This window comes from Etheostoma cragini, chromosome 2 (genome assembly GCF_013103735.1).
Source record: "Etheostoma cragini isolate CJK2018 chromosome 2, CSU_Ecrag_1.0, whole genome shotgun sequence".
NCBI lineage: Eukaryota > Metazoa > Chordata > Actinopteri > Perciformes > Percidae > Etheostoma > Etheostoma cragini.
Window position 1 is genome coordinate 2534360 of NC_048408.1, and position 19168 is coordinate 2553527.

Genomic DNA, 19168 nt, shown 5'->3' on the forward strand with positions numbered 1-19168 from the left:
GTCTGTGTGTTTCTGTGTCCCTGTGTGTGCCTAAGTGTTTGTGTGTGTTTGTCTCTGTTTGTGTTTGTGTGTGTGTGTCAATGTCCTTTGTGAACGTATTGATATAAAATTCATGTGGATAAAGTTAAAAATGTGGGCGTATCAGCGATTTAAAAAAGTGCTTTGCTCTGCATTTTGCTCAGAAATGTGGACAATGTTAACAAGGCAGTGAATGGAGTAAGATCCTGAACTCTTATCATTTGAAAGCTTGTTGAGCAAAAAGCATAATTCATATCGAATAAATGAGCACATTGGCTGAAACTAGACAAGAATACCTACGTTTTGTCCATGACAAGTTAGAATTGTTGACGTGGGAGCAAGATATAGAGAGCAATGTAAGATCATTTTTTCGAAGCGCTTCACTCTAATGACATCACTTCACACTCTAAATATCAGAAGCTGTAAACCCCAAACTATCAGTGTTGGTATCAATCCTCTACTACCCATAAGGCTGCAGTTTAAGGCCTACCCTAACCTGTGTCCACTTCTTCTCCTCTGCTTAGGTGGATGTGTTTGCGTACGGCATCATTCTGTGTGAGATCATTGCCCGGATTGAAGCTGATCCTGACTTCTTACCCAGGACAGAGGTAGCCTTCATTCCTGTGATTTATTCTGGTTGTGTAGTGCTGTGTCGCTCCCTTACAGACAGAACCATGTTATTAATTTAATATTCATGGCGGAAAGAATAAGTTGAACTGCAAGCAGTTATGACGGGGTCCAAGCCTCCTGGTGCCAGTTGCCCCTTATGTCAGTCGCCTTGACAACTAGGCGAAAGCGGGACCTAAAGTGTAACGGTGTAACATCAGGAAATATCAAGAGGTGTGAGCCGCAAGGTCTGCGATACATTGTCGTTGCAAATGTCCCATAGCCCTTAATCCCAGAGCCCTTTTTGACAACCTCTGGTTTATATTTTCTATAAAGATTGTAAAACAACCCTGGTGTCCATAGCCAGTCTATGAACATCATTTACATGATCAAACATCAGATCAAAATATCAAAACGGAACACGAATCTCACAGATATATATTGATATCTCATACACAGCAATGCCACGCAAGCATTTGTGTTATCTAAAACATTCTGTATATTCATATAGTCATAGTCAAATGTAGTCATAAAGTGCCAAATCAAACATGGAACATTATAACTCATATAAAAGACACTATCTATTTACATTTCTTACATACAGTGTATCGATCTTGGATCTAACAGTATGGACTAATTGCTCAAAGACCCCAAACAACAAGCTAGTCACCAAAGTAGCCATCCACAGGTTATCCTACAGTTAATCCTAAGTATTTACTGTGCCATATGTATGTTTAGCATTAAAACATGATTTTACAAAAACATGCCAACAATTAAGATTTTGAAGGTTTAGCTTGATGTACCAAAAATGTGTGTTTAAAGGCATTAGGCCTTTTTACTCGTTATTGTAGGACCAGTTTATTCCCAATTTAGTTTATAAAATATTTGTAGTGGAGGGGTCACTATGCCATCTTTCTTTTAGTTAAAACAACACAAAGATTCTTTTTTACCTTAAAGTAATGTTTCCAAAATTGTTTCTGGGGTTCATCAACTCGTAACAGGGTAAACGGCACTTCTGCATTTGCTTGCCAGATTGGGTAGCGGATCTGTAGCCTGGTGCTACCAGACTCTTGTACATTTCATTTGTACAGAGAGTCTGGCCACTCTCCATTGACAAGTGTCAACTTGAAGGTGGGTACTCTGTTGAAGTTTAAAACTATTGGAACTGCCCAGAACCACTCTGGATCTGCCAACGTATGGTCAAGATGTCTGCTTAGCATTGCTCTTTATTATGGCCACCAGCAAAACTTAGCAAAGATTTTTCTCGCTCAGGCTTTAACTTCTGGATATTTGGCAGCGTTGCTACAACCAACTAAGTGGCTTTGTTCGCAACAACAATTCAAACTAGCGCACAACCTCAACATCATCGTTCTCAACCACTCCCTCTGTTTGCTGATTGAACTGCCGAAGATTTGGCTGGAGAAAACCCAAGAATATACTGCAAACCCAGACAGTGTACTGAAGGAAAATAAAAACTGGGCAAAAGTACGTGGGACGGTGGAGCCAGCCTAGCGGATCTGTAGTTTGAATGAGACAATTCCACTTCCAACCTCTAGGGGACCGCAGAAGAATAGTGTTTTGGTGTTGCTTTAAGGGGCCCTTGGCTTTTAATCATTGAAGAACCCTGCTCTATAGATATTGATATTTGAAATGCATTGATTTAATATTTGCAACATAACAACAACGTGTGTGTGTGTGTGTGTGTGTGTGTGGCTGTGTGTGTGTGTGTGTGTGTGTGTGTGTGTGTGTGTGTGTGTGTGTGTGTGTGTGTGTAGGACTTTGGTCTGGACGTGGATGCATTTGAGAACATGATTGGGGATTGTCCAGCTGCGTTCTTTAGTCTTGCTGTTGCCTGCTGTAATGTAAGTACACACACACACACACACACACAACAATATATACTTGTTCAAAATCTGCAGAATTCTGTGGGACCCTGCTCAAAACGTTGCAGAGTGTATACTTGTTTTGAGTTCCAGTGCACTTCTGACACCACTGTGGACAGTTGGACCTCTCTCCCTCTCTCTCACTCTGTGTGTTTGTTGACAGCCTTCTCTAAATTAATGTTTTCTTGTTGTTAACATACATTTTTCATATGTGGATCTTTGTCCTTCTGTTTTCAGATGAGTGCAGTGAGCCGTCCCTCGTTCTCTGACATTGTCTTAATTTTGGAGGGAATGGATAGAGAAGAAGAGAGAGAGAAGCCCATTGCACTCGGTAAAAGGATCAAATAAAATTCCATTTTTTTATGTCTTCATAATGTTAAAAGATACATAAGATGTTTTTTTATACAGCACTATTGATATGGATGCTACCCCGGCTTACACAGCTTTTCTCTGAAGAGTCTGCTCTGTCCCCTATCTTTGAGCATAGTAAGTGTAGTGCTAGGGTAGGGAGGGGAGGGAAATGCATCATAGATATAATATAACATAGATGGCCAACATTCTGATTAGCCAGAGGGTTACCTTTGAATAACTGTGCAGCTGTGTTGTAGCCAGTTATAACCACTCATATTTATATTTATTCATAAAGCCATCAAAACCTGGTGGGGGCTACTTCCCTTTTCCTCTTTGCATATAGACATTCATTCATCATATTTGAAGCAGGGACCCCCTTCGAGACAGAACGTTGAGATGCGATTATAAAGCAGTACCTATTTAATGTCAGGTAATATTAGTGGTGAATATTTCCAAGCAAACTTTGAATAAAAGTAGAACAAGCCATTTGACACAGTAACCTGGAGTAGTTGCTACTGCTGCGTCAGATGGTTTCCCCCTCTCAGGGTTTCCCATGGAGAGTTGGCTTACTGACTCGGACAGACTAGTGTTGAATCCTGGGAAATAAGATTCCAGAATGTAATGGTTATTCTCCAAACTGGGTATCTTTAGCATGTTATTAAGCATGACACCTTCTCCAAAACCTCATTAACAGTAGCACACCATTAAAACCATACAGTTTCTGATTCACTCTGGTACACGCACATGACAAAAAGGAGGAGGAAACAGGTCTGGATAGTTTTGTTTGTAAAAAAAAAAAAATTCTCCACTTCAAAGATAGAGACTGCATTTAAGTGTACATAATATTACGTTTTTTGTCCCTATTCCAAAAAGACAATATTTCGACTAAGCTTTTTTTATGGCTAATGAAACTAATCTTCCAGACTAAATATAGCCATGCAAAATAGGATTTTTCAAAGTTATCCAGTGGCGGTTGGACTGTGTGAACGCAGCCTCCCTTTTTCATTTCCTCAACCACCTTCATGAAAAGGTCACCGTTAGCACATATTCAAAAATCTGTGTTACGGGACTCAAAACGGCTCTTAAGATGTCTAGGACAACAATGCATTCGCTAACATAAAGTGTGCTGGCAGTGGGTTGCTGGTGTCTTGTTCAAGTTTTTGTTATTAGTGGTTGGTTGAAAAGAAAAGAAAGCTGGCAAAAAAGGTGTTCGCGCTTCAAGGCCACCGTCAAAGTTGCTCAAAAATCAAATGTCTCTTTCAATTCAATTCAGTTCAATTTTATTTATAGTATCAATTCATAACAAGATTTATCTCGAGACACTTTACAGATAGAGGAGATCTACACCACACTCCAGAATTTACAAGGACCCAACAGTTCTAGTAGTTTCCTCCAGAGCAAGCAACAGTGCGACAACATGTCTGTTTCCCTCCTTCCCTTTCTCAGAGCCAGTGGCAGTAGATGTCAGCCCGTACCGGCGCCGCAGCTCTCCTTGTCACCCGGTTGACCGCAGCCAGCAACTCCAAGGCCTGGCAAGGAGCCAGTCGGACATGTTAAACCCGGGCACGCAGACTCCTCTTCTCCTCGGGACCCCTGCGCGGGTCAACCCCTTCTCTCTCAGACAGGACCTAAATGGGGGGCGGTGTAAACTCTTAGACACACCTAGCAAGTCCGTCATCTCCCTGACATTTACCCTCCCGGCACTTCGTGACCCTTGCTCCTCCCCCCACCTTCTCCGAGGGATGCCAGGGATGCGAGCGCTGCCAAGGAGATGCCAGTCACTCCCCTGTACTCCAGAGCTCAGCAGGACTGTAGGCTTTCCAAAAGATACGGAGGGGAAGGAGGAGGAAAATGATGAAGAAGAAAAAAGAGTGTCAATTACAAAAGGGAGGGAGGATGTAGGGGACCACATGAGGAAGAGGACCGGGGCGTCAGAGGAGGCAGTAGAGCAGATTGAGATAACTGACAAGAGAGAGTTGTTAACGGAGGAGGATGGGATGGAAGAGGAGTTATGTCTTTCTTCAGAGCTGGAGATGATGTCTCTGGAGCGGGTAGAGGAGGAGGAAGAAGAGGAGAGTGTACGTCCAACAGAACCCATGGACTGTACCAAGTCTCCTGAGACAGTAGAGGGAGGCATTGACTCCTCACCTGGAAGATCCCTGCTCACCTCCACTTGCTCCTCCTCCTTAAAGACAAATGGCTGGCAACTCCCCATCTCCAACGGACCGCTCACATTGCCTGCTCTGCCACGACTGGACAACAACAACGAGTCAGCTCTTGTGATTGGTCAGCAGGTGCGGTTGGGTGGAGGACAGCGTGCAAATGGTTACAGTGGCTCCCAGCTCCAGTCCTCTGACCCTAGCGGCACCTCTGAGCAGAATGAGGTCATTTCCTGTCCAGGATGTTGTCTGGTGAGTCTGAGTTTTCCCTTTGTGTGCCTCCGGGGTTCAGCTGCTATGCCCGCCCCCCGCCGAAGGGCTTCATTACCACGGCGAATTTACCAGAACCTCAACGGTACCATAACCAGTGGCAGCGCTTCCTCCTCAACCACAGCTGCCCCAGCAACCAAAGCTCTGCTGTGTCGAAGCCCATATGGACTTGTAGTGCCATGTGAGCCTGGCCGGTCCCTGCCGGAGGCCCAGACATAGGCCTGCCGACGGGGGATGCACCAGCACTAAATTTTAGCGGAAAAACTTACTAACACTAAGGGCACTTTCACACCTGTTGTTTGGTATACTCGGTACAATTCGGGGGGGGAAGTTGCACTGTCGTTGCATTTTCATTATGTTTGCTTTGCGTTCAGACTGCACTTTGTCAAGCGCACCAAACACTGTTAACAAATGTCACACGGTTGAAAAGGTCGCTGGTCTATTGGACAGAGGTCCCAGCGACTGTGTTTATTAAATGGAGAAATAGAGATTTTTTTTAAATGTTAATAAAATATCAGTCATGCAAAATTCCTAAATAATTAAACTATAATAATTATTTAACCCTTGGGTTGTCCCCGGGTCAAATTTGACCCATTTTCAAAGTTTCTAAATCAGTTACAATGGCTTTCTTTCAACCAAGTTTCACAAAAATAGCATGGATGGCTCCAAAACGCTTACCAATGAACACTACTTTCATGGTCTATTCGAGTCAAAATCTGGGATCATTCATGAACATATGTTCTATTTGTCAAAACAATTAATTTAAAATAATTTCTGCTCATTTTACGCAATCATTTCTTGTAAATGAGGTTTATTGGCCTTCAATTCCAAAAATAAGTCTAAAACTAGTGGTAAAAATGTATAAAGCTGGCTAAGAAGATGTTATACAGAATTGAGTTTATTAATTTATAGTTAATTTAAGTTAATTTATAGGCTAATTTCTGCTTCAAAACAGGCGACCCAAAATGGAAGACAAGTGGATGGGCCTCCGTGGGAAGACAATACAAGGGTTCAGGATTCAGCATTTGAAATGTAGTGTTTTTCAGTTACAAGGTTGTTGTTGTTTGATAAATGAAACACTGATGGTTCAGCACTATAATGTAACTCTTTACTTAGGCATTTTTCTACCAAAATGGTTTGCACTGGTTAAGGGCTGCTTGGCTAAAAACGATATTTGGCAACGATATTTCAAAGGGGGGGGGTGGGGGGTACATTATTGACAAAAGTTTGAGAACCACTGTTTTAAAAGAAGGCGAACAATATGAGCAACTGATAGACACCGAGAGAAGGAGATGATGATGTTTTGTCCCCCAGCCGATGTGCATTATGTGGTCATAATAACATGAGTTATAGATTTGAAATTTATTGTCCATTAAACCATCTATAACTCCTCTAATTGTGTGCAAAGTTGAAATTACTGGCTAGTTTCTGCACTATTTTTGGTTTACATCCTAAATTTGGGTCGGATATCATTCAACCAGCTAAAGGGAACGGAACTCTGGTCCACTTGAAGGAGATCTCGGTTCCCTTCCGAGTGCACTAAAGTTTAGCTTGGCACCAAAGTTCCAACAACCTTTAACACCAACCCAAACAAACTGTATTATCCAACAAAATGCTCCAAGGTTTGGTCAAAACGGACCAAACAGCTGAGGCGTGAAGTCACCCTTAATGGTCCTCCATAAATACTGAGAACCCAATACTGAGCCCAGCATCTGTGTGTCTTAATTCTGGGCAGTCACAGCAAATAGTAGTGGGTTGGTGTTTAAAGTGCCAACAGATGCAGGGTCAAATACAAAACATTCTTGGAATGGGTAGAAAATATGGTTGTGCATATTGCTGGTGTTTCCATTATTACTTGGAATTCTCTTCCTATTCACCATGACCCGTTCAGTATAGTGGCATAGATGCATGAATTTGGCTTCATTGTTTTACAATGTACAACTGACAGAATTCAAAGGAATTGGAACCAGTTCTACACTCCCATCACTGATGGACACATTGCTCTGTTAAGCCCAGGTTTCAATATGGAGTAAACAAAAACATGTGAATTACAGTGTGCAGGTCCAAAACCCTATTTTTAAAAAATACTGTTTTTAATTAATGGAACAATAACTACAGGGGGGAATATTTATATAATGAACTACGATGATTTACTTCTTAAATGTGTGTGTGGGGGGGCTTGTCATGTAAATTCTTTATTTTTGCACTTGCAGGAAGACACCAGGCTTTTATTTAATAAGGTGCTTTATTTAAATCTGTGCTACTGGTGTTTTTTGTGTGTGTGTGTGTGTGTGGGTGTGTGTGTGTGTGTGTGTTTCTGGCCCAACAACTTAAACACCAGTAATCCTTTGACATCTACTCCCCCTCATTGTGTGTATGGACATGTGCATTTTGATCACAATCTTACTAAAAATGGTATGTGGAGTAGGCATGCATATTTATTGTACAGATCATTCCACACACTGTGTGTGTATGTGCTTTTGAGCAAAGGGTAGAGTGATGTATACATGCAGGATAACCTTTATCCCTTAATTTCTGATGTTAAACCATGACTTTTTTTGCTTGATTTCCATGTTCTGTTCTTCTATACAGCTGCGTGCAATAATCTGGTAATAAACAGAATTGGTTGTGCATAACCCTGTGCGGTTTTCATTCTTTTTTTAACATTTACTTAATAGTTGAAACTGAAAGTGTGCTGCCCTCTGCAAACCCTGCAACTCATCACTCCCTAACTATGCTTTCTCAAAGAGGACAGTTTTAGAGGAGGAGGAGGAAGAGGAAAGTGTACGTCCAACAGAACCTATGGACTTCTCCAAGTCTCCTGAGCCAGCTAAGCCATCTCCACATTGGCAGTCTGCCTCCTGAACCCAGACTGAGACCACAGGAGAGGAGCCTGATATCTCTGGCTCCCTTATACTTTTAGAGACTCTAGGAACGACAAGTAACTGCATTCTGGGAGCCCAGTGCTCTACTGGGACAATAAGTTATTTGTTAAACAGGTCAGACCTAGATTGCCACTCTAGTCATGATACCTCCTCATCACATAACAACAAAGGTTTATCACAAACAGAAGGTCCCATTTACAGTTGGTGAATGGTTCCTGTCCTGTGAAAGTGCTTTAAGTAGTTGTTAAGACTAGAAAAGCGCTATATAGGAACAGGCCATTTACATTTACTATTTCCTGCAGAGTATTGCCAGTTCTTAGTTACAACTATCTGGTGAGCCTGGCGGCGTGTGTGTGAAACGTACATCTTAGTGGCCGCAACATGCTCACAAAGGACAAAAGAGGACTGACTGAGAGAAACTGCTCTTTATGGTAAATTGTGTAGCTCTTAAAAGCACCGTTGTGTTTCCCGCTCTTAGTTTGCAAGGCAGCTCAGGGGTGGATTGGACAAGGTGGGTGCTGCCCGCAGTGCCTTATGGCCAGGTCGTCGTGATGTTTGGCGGGGTATTCCGCCGCGGGGAAGGAGGGCGGTACGGTTGAGCTGAAGCCGGGGCTTGGGGAGGTGCAGCCGCAGCCTGCGGGGTGCCGTCTCTTCGAGTTGACATCTTGGTGCCGCTGTTGTGGCCAAGGTGCCGCTATCCAAGAGGTAAGTTTCTGCATTCCCTCCACTACTTGTGACTTCCATAGGTGCTGTCCGAACAACCCACCGTACAATGGGACCGTCCAAGAGCACACTCTATTGGCTGGGAGTTGTGACATGTGCAGGCAGACGTTACGCTGTGACATGATGGGCTACATTCCTGCATGGAGTGAAAATAATAATGATTGAAATAGTGAAAATATGTTAATATTATTATCACATTTTTGCTGAAACAGGGAAGGAAAATGCGATAATGTTAATAATATTGGCTTACAAATAAATAATTGTCCACTTAATCCATTTATATCAATATGTGTATTTTCTGGTGGTGTAATGGAAGAAAAAAGAATGCCTTGAGAAGAATGTGACTATTATATGTGTGTAAATCCATTATTTGGTATTAGTTTTGTAAAGCAGGGCATTGTATTAGTATTCTTGAAGTTGAAAGTGGCAATATCCATAATTGTATTTTAAATATAGACATGTAGGCCATATTCCAAATTACGTATGTTTTTCAATTTTGGAGAAATACATATATGTATATACTGTATATACAATGAAAACTAATACACATGAATTGCAAAAGTGCTGTGGATAGCTGAAATGTTATTTTAGACTAGTAAGATTTTAATTACGGATATCTACAATACATATCCACATAGCTATACATGTTAAAACGGCTTGCCATAGATCAGAGCATAAACCGGAAACAAGCTAACAATGCCACCCTCTGGCCAGCAGGACCTGGACATGCAGTCCCCATGTAAATTAGGGCTATAAACTATAAATAGCCGGTCGTATTGAGTGTGCCGACGCCACGCGCGTGTCCGCTAATAAGGCACACGCCTACGCATGAAAAATGTTCGAGCCTTCTCTATGTCTGGACAACACAGTAGCATTTTGGGAGTGATTCGTCGGGACAAATGCTTCCAGGGGAGTAACGGCATGGAAAAAGGTACAAACGTCCAGCACATCTGCGCTGAGCGGCACGTCCCATGTGGTGGAATCCATTGGCTATTAAAGCTGAGGGTTGCTGCAGGATGCTAAACTGATAGGCGTGTAACGCCACTTGTGTTTTAATTGGTGGAGACAGTTTATTTTATTTTACTCATATTTTCAACTATTAAGTGTTAACGCGACGGTCATGTTAGTAGCCTACAGTTGAGAAGGAGGGATGCTCATTCAATGTAGCCGAACCAGGGTGTTGCCTTTCACTCTCATCTCACTTCAGAGAGGAGATACCAGACTCACATTAACGTATTCTGTTCCATTGCTTATATATGGATAATATATCCAAAAATGCCATTATGTAATATGTTCTGAATATGTGATTACAAACATGTGATAAGAGACTTATTTGGGCTAACAAAAGCCGAGGGTCTCTCTTGTTTCGCATTCTTACAAATAAGACATTTAAGGATGTCATCATGGGACTTTGGAAACCACTGATCTACGGCTGCAACTGACGATTATACTCATTTTCGATAAATCTGTCAATTATTTTTTAATTAGTTGTTTGGTCTGTGACACTGTTTACTAGTTTCTGACATATTAATCACTGTCCTCCAAAGCCCAAGAATGTCTTCAAATGTCTTGTTTTGTCCAAAACTTAAATACATATTCAGTTTACTCCCATGTGAAGAAACTAGAAAAATTTCACAACAGAATGTTTTTGTTAAATAAAAAACGACTTAAACTGATTAATCAATTATCAAAATATTCAATAATGAATTCAATAGTTGACAACTAATTAATTTTTGCAGCTCTACCCTGATTTAAATTTTCTGACATTTAATAGTTCAAACAATTAATTGATTAATTGAGGAAATAATCCACAGATTAATTGAAAATGAAAATAGTCGTTGGTTGCCCTAATCAATATTCTGTGCACCATCTTTTCTCAAGCCCAGGACTTACTTTAGACAATGAAGCCACGTGTCACACCTAACAATCATGGTCCTGTCTCTCTCCTTTGTGCCATTATCTGTCCTGGAGGTCAGTGATGACATCATTCTGGTATTGTCTGACACTTCCCAATCCCTAACCATATTACCATGGCAACAGGAAGAAAAGGTAAGTTTGTGGAAAAAAGTTGAAAACGCCTTCCCAGCCAGTAGGACATCACATGCATTAGGCTCCCCTCCTTTTTTTCTGTGCAATTTACACATATTAGTCATGCACTAAAAATGAACCTCTATGAGACACAATTAATTTTTGTTTTACTTTATCATTACTTGAGAATTTGTGTAGATTGTTGACAAAATATGAGAGTGACCCCGAGACTGAAACTAGTAGGCCACCAGTAGTACAGTGACACAAACTAATCCCCTGGCGGTTCATGTCGCTTACTACAGCGGCATGTCATTGGAGAGGTGTGCCGCTTGTGTTTCACCGACACATGCAGTTTCCTAACGGCAGGTGGAACGCACATACGCTCGCCTCACTATGTTGTAGCTTCCAATAGCACTACCACATAAACTTTTCATAAATTCAACATGTCAACAGTTAGCTGGGGAAAAAATTCAGAGACAACAAAACCAAGGAATGCATTTTTAATAGCTGACTGTTCTGCCTCGGCTGAATCTATCACTTCTATGTCAATTGAATTCAATTTTATTTATAGTATCAAATCTTAATAAGAGTTTCTCATGACACTTTACAGATAGAGTAGGTCTAGACCCAACTATTCCAGTAATTCTCCCAAGAGAAAGCATTTAGTGCTAGACAGTGGTGAGGAAAACCTTTAGGGAGAATCCTCACTCAGACCCAAACTCTTGATAGGCGGTGTCTGACATTGCCGGTTTGGGGTGTGATGAACAGTGTCAATTATAGTCACAATAAAGATAATGCAACTATGACTAGAAATAGTAGTGGTTGTAGTAGTCAGGGTGATGTTGTCCAGCAGAAGGTAGGAGGCATGCTGTTAACTTATCCAGATGTTTTTATTAACTCACTTCTGACCTCCTTCATCTTTGTTTGCATCTTCAGTTTGCTTTAAATGAATTTATCAAACATTTATTGAAATGCTCATTGCTGTTTTTGCTTCAAGATAGATATTCTACTAATCATCGTTGTGGCTAAGTGGTTGCTAGAGGATTTCAAACCTGTTTTTTCTCTCCGTCAACAGGCTCCACCTCGAAGGCCGGTGGGGTGCGTTTCCCTGACGAGCCTCCTGGCTCTCCAACACGAAAAGACAATGAGTCAAACCTCTCTACTCTCATTGCTATCCCAGAGAAGGACGGCAGCTACTTGGTCAAGGTGTGTCTATGTGTGTGAGGAATGGAAAGGCTGTTCTGTGGCCCGTTATATGCATCATGTAAATAAGCAATAGTTCGCCAACAAGGTCACCATATCAACCCACCCTCGCTTTGGGATAACAACAAACTTCAAGCTAGCAAGCTGCACCCTGAAAATGGAAAGTTTTGAAAATTGCGACAAGGCAGGCCTGCATGGTTCTTTGATAGTAAAGATTTACAAAGAATATGTTTATGGCATTTACTATCTATCTGGGTTGTTTTGGGACTGATTGGTGGGATTTTTGTGGACAGAAGTACAGACATTGATACACTGGGAACAACAGTTTAACCACGTATCCAGCTAATTTAATATTGTTTGTGGCGTTTTTTCTTGCAGCTTGCAAGTGTTCCACCAAAACAGGTTCCTTCAAATTCTACTATTCTACCTAGGCACTGTTGCTGCGTCTGAAGTTTAGCAGCGCCCAAGACATTTGTGATTGGTTTTAACAAATGCTAACAACCTAGATTGTTTTTTTTTCTCCTATGCTGGGATGTATCTGTGGTGTAGCCAGAAATTATGGCACAGCCTTTTGGAGGTAGGTCTGGCATTGCGAGATTATGCATCTTTAAGCATTGCACATAAACTAGATTAGATTAGATTAGATTTAAATTTATTGATCCCAAATTTGGAAATTTTAGTACTAAATAGGATAGAATACGAGAACAAATATTCCAAAAGAAAGGTAACTAGAATTGCAAGCAGTTATGATGGGGTCCAAGCCTCCCTTATGCGAGTCACCCACGATGACTTGTGTAGCCCGCGAAAGAGGCACCGACCTTGCAGCTCGCCCCTTGGGCTCCAAATATAAATGGAACAATATGCAAAAAATTGAAAAATGTGCAAGTTGCACAAACATAGGTTCCATGTCATGTATTATCTAACATTTAGTGATGAAGTGTAAAAAACTTGTATTTCCTGTGGTAGGAAGGATTTCTACAGTCCCCTGTACTACTAACCACCAGTATAACTCATGTCACAAAAACCATTGAGAGTGAATTGTGTGTGTTGGATGATATTACACTGTTAGGGATGTGTCAGTGTTGTTGTTCCTGCATGCATGCCTACTCCTATATCCCTGGCTGTCTCGAGCTTTCTGCAGCTCTGTTGCCTTGAAAATAACGTTATTTATTGGTTTCATAAAATGTCCCTGAATTCACCAATATGCTATTATTCATCTCCCTTCTGTTAATTAGTCTTGCGTTGCCAGAGCTACACAGCGCTGTCTGTAGTTGACGTTGAAATGAAACGGTTTCATTTCCTATAAGTTCTTCACAAAAAAGTCCCCTGTTATTTTGGTATTTGAATGCTTTTATTATGAAGCAACATCAGGAAATGTTGGGTCTTCATCAGCAGTAACGTAATGTGACACCTAGCAAACATAAAACATGAAATGATATAAATGAAATTTGAACACACAGAGATTCCATTAAAAGCTTCAAACGTACTGAGAGCTGAACACAAACTTTTGAAATAGTCTTTCTCTCCTGCATAACTGTTGCTGCCGGTACTTACACTACTGGTCAAAGGTTTGGGGTCACTTACATATTTCCATTCCTCTCCATTATAGACAGGATACCAGCTGATCTGGGTGGGTGGCTGATCTTCAATGCAATATCTACATTTCCCATTATCAGCAACCGTTCATCCAATGTTCCAAATGCTCATTTTGTTTACTAATCTGATATTATTTTTAAAAAACTAACTAAGAAAACATTAAACAACCCTTTTGCAGTTATGTAAGCACACTGCTGTAAGCAACTGATCTCAGCTGTGATTCTGTCTATATTGTAGTCCAATGGAATTTTGTGAGTGACCCCAAACTTTTGACCGGTAGTGTATGTCGGCCTTATATTTCGGACAGAGGATATAGTCGACACACAGACAGACTGGGGGGACCACTCTTTTTAATTTTTCACTTAACTTAGTAAAAGGAACACTTTTTGCAATTTTTAGTAGTACATAAAAAAAACGTTTACACTGGAATAACCAATTTATTATATTATAAACTTCAATTCTAACACGTCAGGAATGGTTATTTATAACAAAAATATACATAACAAATCCATCGTCAGGAACCATTCACACACATTCAGAGACTGTAGCCGAGGCTGCCGTACAAAGTGTCACCTGCTCGTCAAATAAACACTCAAACATTTACGCTCTAATGGAGCAGCGCCGGGGGGGGGGGGGGGGGGGGGGGGGGCAACTCAGCTTAAGGACACTTTGACATGGGACTGCAGGGCCAGGGATCAAACCGCCAACCTTCCAATTGGCAGGTGACCACTGTACCACAGAGCGAGCCAATCACTGAGGACATGCTAAAACTAGAACAGCCTCAAAGATTAAAGTTTGATTATAGATGCTAAACTGAAGCGTATCACACCAGAAACCCTCTCAAATTTGATCAAAGTGCACCAGACCGATGCATTTAAGATCCATCTAGAAGGTCTACCCAGCAGAGTCTCACAAAATGTTTACAGAATTCATAAAAGCAAAAAAGGTATAGAGCTAAGGTATTTATGGGTCATATTGAGCAAACTAATGAGAGATAAACAATGCAATACATGTGTATGTATTCTGAAATGGACAGTTTGATAGATATCAAATTCAATTGTCTCTAACCAGGAGTAAATGTAAATGTAAATTTGCTGTATTTATATAGCGCTTAAACGACTACTCAAAGCGCTTTTACATCATACCGGATACATTTACCAATCACACACATTCATACACTGTGGCCGAGGCTGCCGTACAAGGTGCCATCTGCATATCAGATAAACACTCACACACATTTACACTCCGATGCGCAGCACCGGGGGCAACTCGGGGTTCAGTGTCTTACCCAAGGACACTTCGACATGGGACTGCAGGGCAAGGGATCGAACCACCAACCTTCCGATTGGCAGTCAACCGCTCTACCACTGAGCCACAGTAAAATACTGTACATTTTACACCTTTTTACGAGGGGGGGGGGTCTCCTCCGTAACTTGTATTACAGATGCAAATTGTAGATAGGGAACTGTAGATTTTCTTTTTTGCTTTAATCCATGTATTCATAGAATCAAATCTAAATCTCAAATTTAAATATGAAATATTACCAAATAAACACGTTAGCTTATTATTAAACTCAATATTTGCTTTATGTCTCCTTTTAAATTTCATCAGGCTGGTTTCCTGAAGAGCCACCACTTATATGAGATTGTCTTCACCATCCCAGATGTCCCCACACTGGGCAAAGAGCTCTCCTGTCTTCCTTCCTCCTCTCCAACTCGGAGGTTCCCCAGCCTCCGGGTCAATCGTATCGACTCAATAGTGGAGAGTAAGTGTAGTACTGATACCGTTTACTGCCTCCGTAATAGTGCAGAACATGTGTGCCAATTTGGAAAAAGTCACACACACACCCAGGCATCTGATCACACAACTTAGAAAAATGTAAACATGTTTTGTTCAAATGAGTAACATAAATAACACTCCTGTTATTATTATAGCACACACACGCACGCACGCACACGACTCCCGTGTATGTCCCTGTTTGGTAGGCTTCTTCTCGGTCTACCTTGATGTTTTGCTGGACTGTGTTCCACTGTGCTAATCCATCAGCCTCTCCATTGTTTCCCAGACTCTGTGGTCTTTTCTCAATCAATCTAGTTGAGGACACGGGGTAAAACGGTTGCTATCAAACGTGTGCACATTTGTTGAAGTTCTGATTACAAAAGACTCAGACCCACAAACATAGAGGTAAATAGGAGCTGAGCTCTAAGTAACACAAGCAGGTTTACAATAAGATTATTGAACTGATTAAAAAAAATAATAATAATAAAAAAAGTGGCAGACAACATTTTTGGGGCTTTTCCGCCTTGATGATAGGACAGCAAGGTGAGAGAGGGGGTAGACCTGCAGGAAATCATTACAGGTCGGACTCTAAGCCTGGACCTCTGCTGTTGAGACATAACCCTCCAAATACATATGCGCCTGTTCTACCCACTGATCCAACCCGACCAGGGCTACCAATATTTGAATTGGGCAAGTATTTGGAGATGGCACTCCACTAACTTGTCAGTAACTGGAGCCAGAAAATGCCAACCTGAGCAAAAACATGGTGCCTGGGTGGAGCTAAGAATGAATGCCATCTTGTGCGATAGTCCCAGGCAGCTGTCAACCAAGCAAAACAAAATGCTCCTACACCTCTTTTTTAGTCATGAACAACAATTTGGTCAAGAATGAGTGTACTGAGGATGACAGTAAAGCCTCCTGACTTCATCTCTAGCTCTACAACTGGTTAATGTATTTTAGTTAAATGTTGTGAATCAAAAGGATAGATTTCCATGAAATTTAGTAGAGCTATCCGTGGTTCCCAGAGGATGAATCCTAATTTTGGTACCTAACTGTTTTCCCCAAACACCACTAGAAGGTCAAAGATCTCATTTACCCTGGCAAATATCTTAAAAAAGAAAAGAAAAAAAAGATTAATTGGCACACATTTTGTACAGACATTCACCGTTCCTAGACAACTCATCGTAAAGAATAGGAAGACTTCTTGCTTTTTATCTAGTTCAAACAGTAAAAAAACATTCTCACACACTCACCACTGCATTGGTTGAATTGGTTGGTCGGCGTACGATCAGGAGGACCTTTCTCTTTGTGTCCTGAGAAAGGTCCTTGAAACGTCAACTGACAAAATAAACCAATGCAGAGGGGACAAGTGTATTTGGGAATTTTTCTTTTTAAAATGGATCTTTAGGGACATTTTTAGTGCTATCATCAATTTTCTGAGCAAAGACATGACCAAGATGCTACAGTTAGAGGACGTCTGGGCAGAACAGGGTAGAGAAATGGACAGACATGAGAAACATAAGTTTGTGTGCATTAAATATGTACGTACCATGCAGTTTAGGACACAGTTTTGAAGCAGAACTGAGAAACAATATCCTGCAATGACAAAAAACATTTTAAAGTCACTCTGAAGCACAAGTATAAAATACAACTCCCCCTGTCAGCCTTTCATCTGTCTGATGGTGTTGCAGAGTGAATAAAGAACATAACATAGCGTTGACTTCACACATTGTTTTGTGGACTATTGTTTTGAAGCCTTGAATTTGGCAATGTGGATGTCGCCATCTTGTTTTTGCTTTTTATAATCAGACGTGATGTTTTTTGATGATAGAACTGGGGAGGATGACGCGGCTTTGCTAAACGCTAAAAGGGTTAAAGTTGCTGATTTCCAACCATTCTGTGGCAAGTTATCAAGTAGAGATTTACAATGGGTAAACCGGGATAATGCAGATGATGATTCCTCCCCTTATAGGAGGAGTAAAGGTAACATGTGAGTACAGGACTCACCAAGAGGGGGTGCTGCAGGAGGAGATCACTCTGGTAACCAGAGGAAGAAAGGGCAGCAGTCTGAAGGTCAGATTCCAGGCCAGGGTCATTGGTATGTACCAGCACATGCACACACACTCAAAGTGCACTTCATAAACATATTCTATTCAGGTTATCAGTGTGTAGTATGTTTGCAAATCACAAACTTAATTTAAAGTAATTAATTATTAATTTAATACTTAATTTAAAACTGCAAGTTTTAAACGCCACTGCCAGATTAATTCAATTCAATTCAATTTTATTTATAGTATCAATTCATAACAAGAGTTATCTCAAGACACTATACAGATAGACCACACTCCAGAATTTACAAGGACCCAACAGTTCTAGTAGTCTCCTCCAGAGCAAGCAACAGTGCGACAGTGGCGAGATTAACTTCCCAAACACACAGCAAAATGTTATTACAAAGATATGTTACCAATATTTATTTGTTTCTGTTGTTTCATCTCCACCCATAATTCAGTCAGACATTTACTTTGAAGAATTGCCCGTTTATAGCACAGTTATACAGTTAGTTTTTACAAAAAAAGACTCTGGGGTCTCATTTCTTAATGTGGCATACGCACAAAACGGGGTTGAAAATGTGCCTATTCCACTTTTCACACAAGGATTATTTATTGAAAAAGAAATTTGAAAAAACCTTGCGACCGCCAAGATTTTTTGACTCTAACCCATGTGTACGCACAATTTGGAGACGTTGGGAGTGGGCGACACAGATGGTGAGGTGGTGAACTGGTCAGACTTGAGAAAGTACATGCGGGAATAACAATTACTCTTAATATTTTAATTATTGATGTCTCACGCACAATTCTTCACTCAGACAGCTAGATAAGAAAGGGGAGGAAGACATGCAGGAAATCATTACACTTAATGTACTCGTTATCCGAACTTTAACACTGTGTGACCAAACCTGCTTTTGGCAAGGTGTTAAACACAAATTGTTGTAAACATCCAGACATTTATTAAAAAATAAGATCACATTCTGAAATATTTCATGCATCAAAAAGTCAGAATTTTTGTATGCAACAACATTCAAATTTTGTAACACCATGCGGCACACACCTGTACAGACTGTTGTTATAAGTACAGACGTGCGTTTCCTTCTGTGTTTGTGCACAAACATCACACTCCTCCCAAGGCCGTACCATATTTGTCCTACAGTGAGGGGAAATGAGTATTTGATCCCATGCTGATTTTGTACATTTTCCCAATGACTTAGACATGATCAGTCTATAATTTTAATGGTAGATTTATTTGAAGAGTAAGACACAATAATAAAATCCAGAAAAAGCATGTTAAAAATGTTATAAGTTGATTTGCATTTTAATGGAGGAAAATAAGTTTTTGACTCCCTTTTGATCACAAAAGCTTTCTGGCTCCAAGGTGTCCTTTATACAGGTAATGAGCTGAGATTAGGAGCACTCTCTTAAAGGGTGTGTTATGTGTGGTATGATATGTTTGCTGAGATTGTTGAGGCATGCTTGGTTTGTGATCCAGAGCATAAGCTTTTGTTCCACCTTGTACACTGGTTTCCTTAGGTCGTGTCCATAGACCGTATATATATTGATGGACAGAGCATCCGGTTCGGAAAAGTGCAACCACTGCGGAAGTAACTTAAACC

General features: G+C 40.9%; 2 protein-coding genes across 3 annotated transcripts in view; both read left to right on the forward strand.

Moving 5' to 3' along the window:
• The window catches only part of LOC117960437 (dual specificity testis-specific protein kinase 2-like), an 18488-nt gene extending 12660 nt beyond the window's left edge, over nucleotides 1-5828 (forward strand). The window contains exons 8-11 of the mRNA XM_034898340.1: nucleotides 543-626; nucleotides 2400-2486; nucleotides 2745-2838; nucleotides 4305-5828. Of these exons, the coding sequence (XP_034754231.1) occupies nucleotides 543-626; nucleotides 2400-2486; nucleotides 2745-2838; nucleotides 4305-5506 (1467 nt within the window). The 3' untranslated portion in view covers nucleotides 5507-5828. The remainder of the gene's footprint in view (nucleotides 1-542; nucleotides 627-2399; nucleotides 2487-2744; nucleotides 2839-4304) is intronic.
• A 3810-nt stretch (nucleotides 5829-9638) lies between these two features.
• Nucleotides 9639-19168, forward strand: part of LOC117961573 (UPF0687 protein C20orf27 homolog) — a 12800-nt gene continuing 3270 nt past the window's right edge. Inside the window, exons 1-5 of one of the 2 annotated variants that reach the window (XM_034900365.1) lie at nucleotides 9639-9857; nucleotides 10872-10944; nucleotides 11999-12129; nucleotides 15334-15487; nucleotides 17474-17599. In XM_034900365.1, the coding sequence (XP_034756256.1) occupies nucleotides 10926-10944; nucleotides 11999-12129; nucleotides 15334-15487; nucleotides 17474-17599 (430 nt within the window). In that variant the 5' untranslated portion in view covers nucleotides 9639-9857; nucleotides 10872-10925. Of the gene's footprint in view, nucleotides 9858-10448; nucleotides 10945-11998; nucleotides 12130-15333; nucleotides 15488-17473; nucleotides 17600-19168 lie in introns of those variants that run through there. The other variant, XM_034900374.1, reaches the window with a different exon arrangement.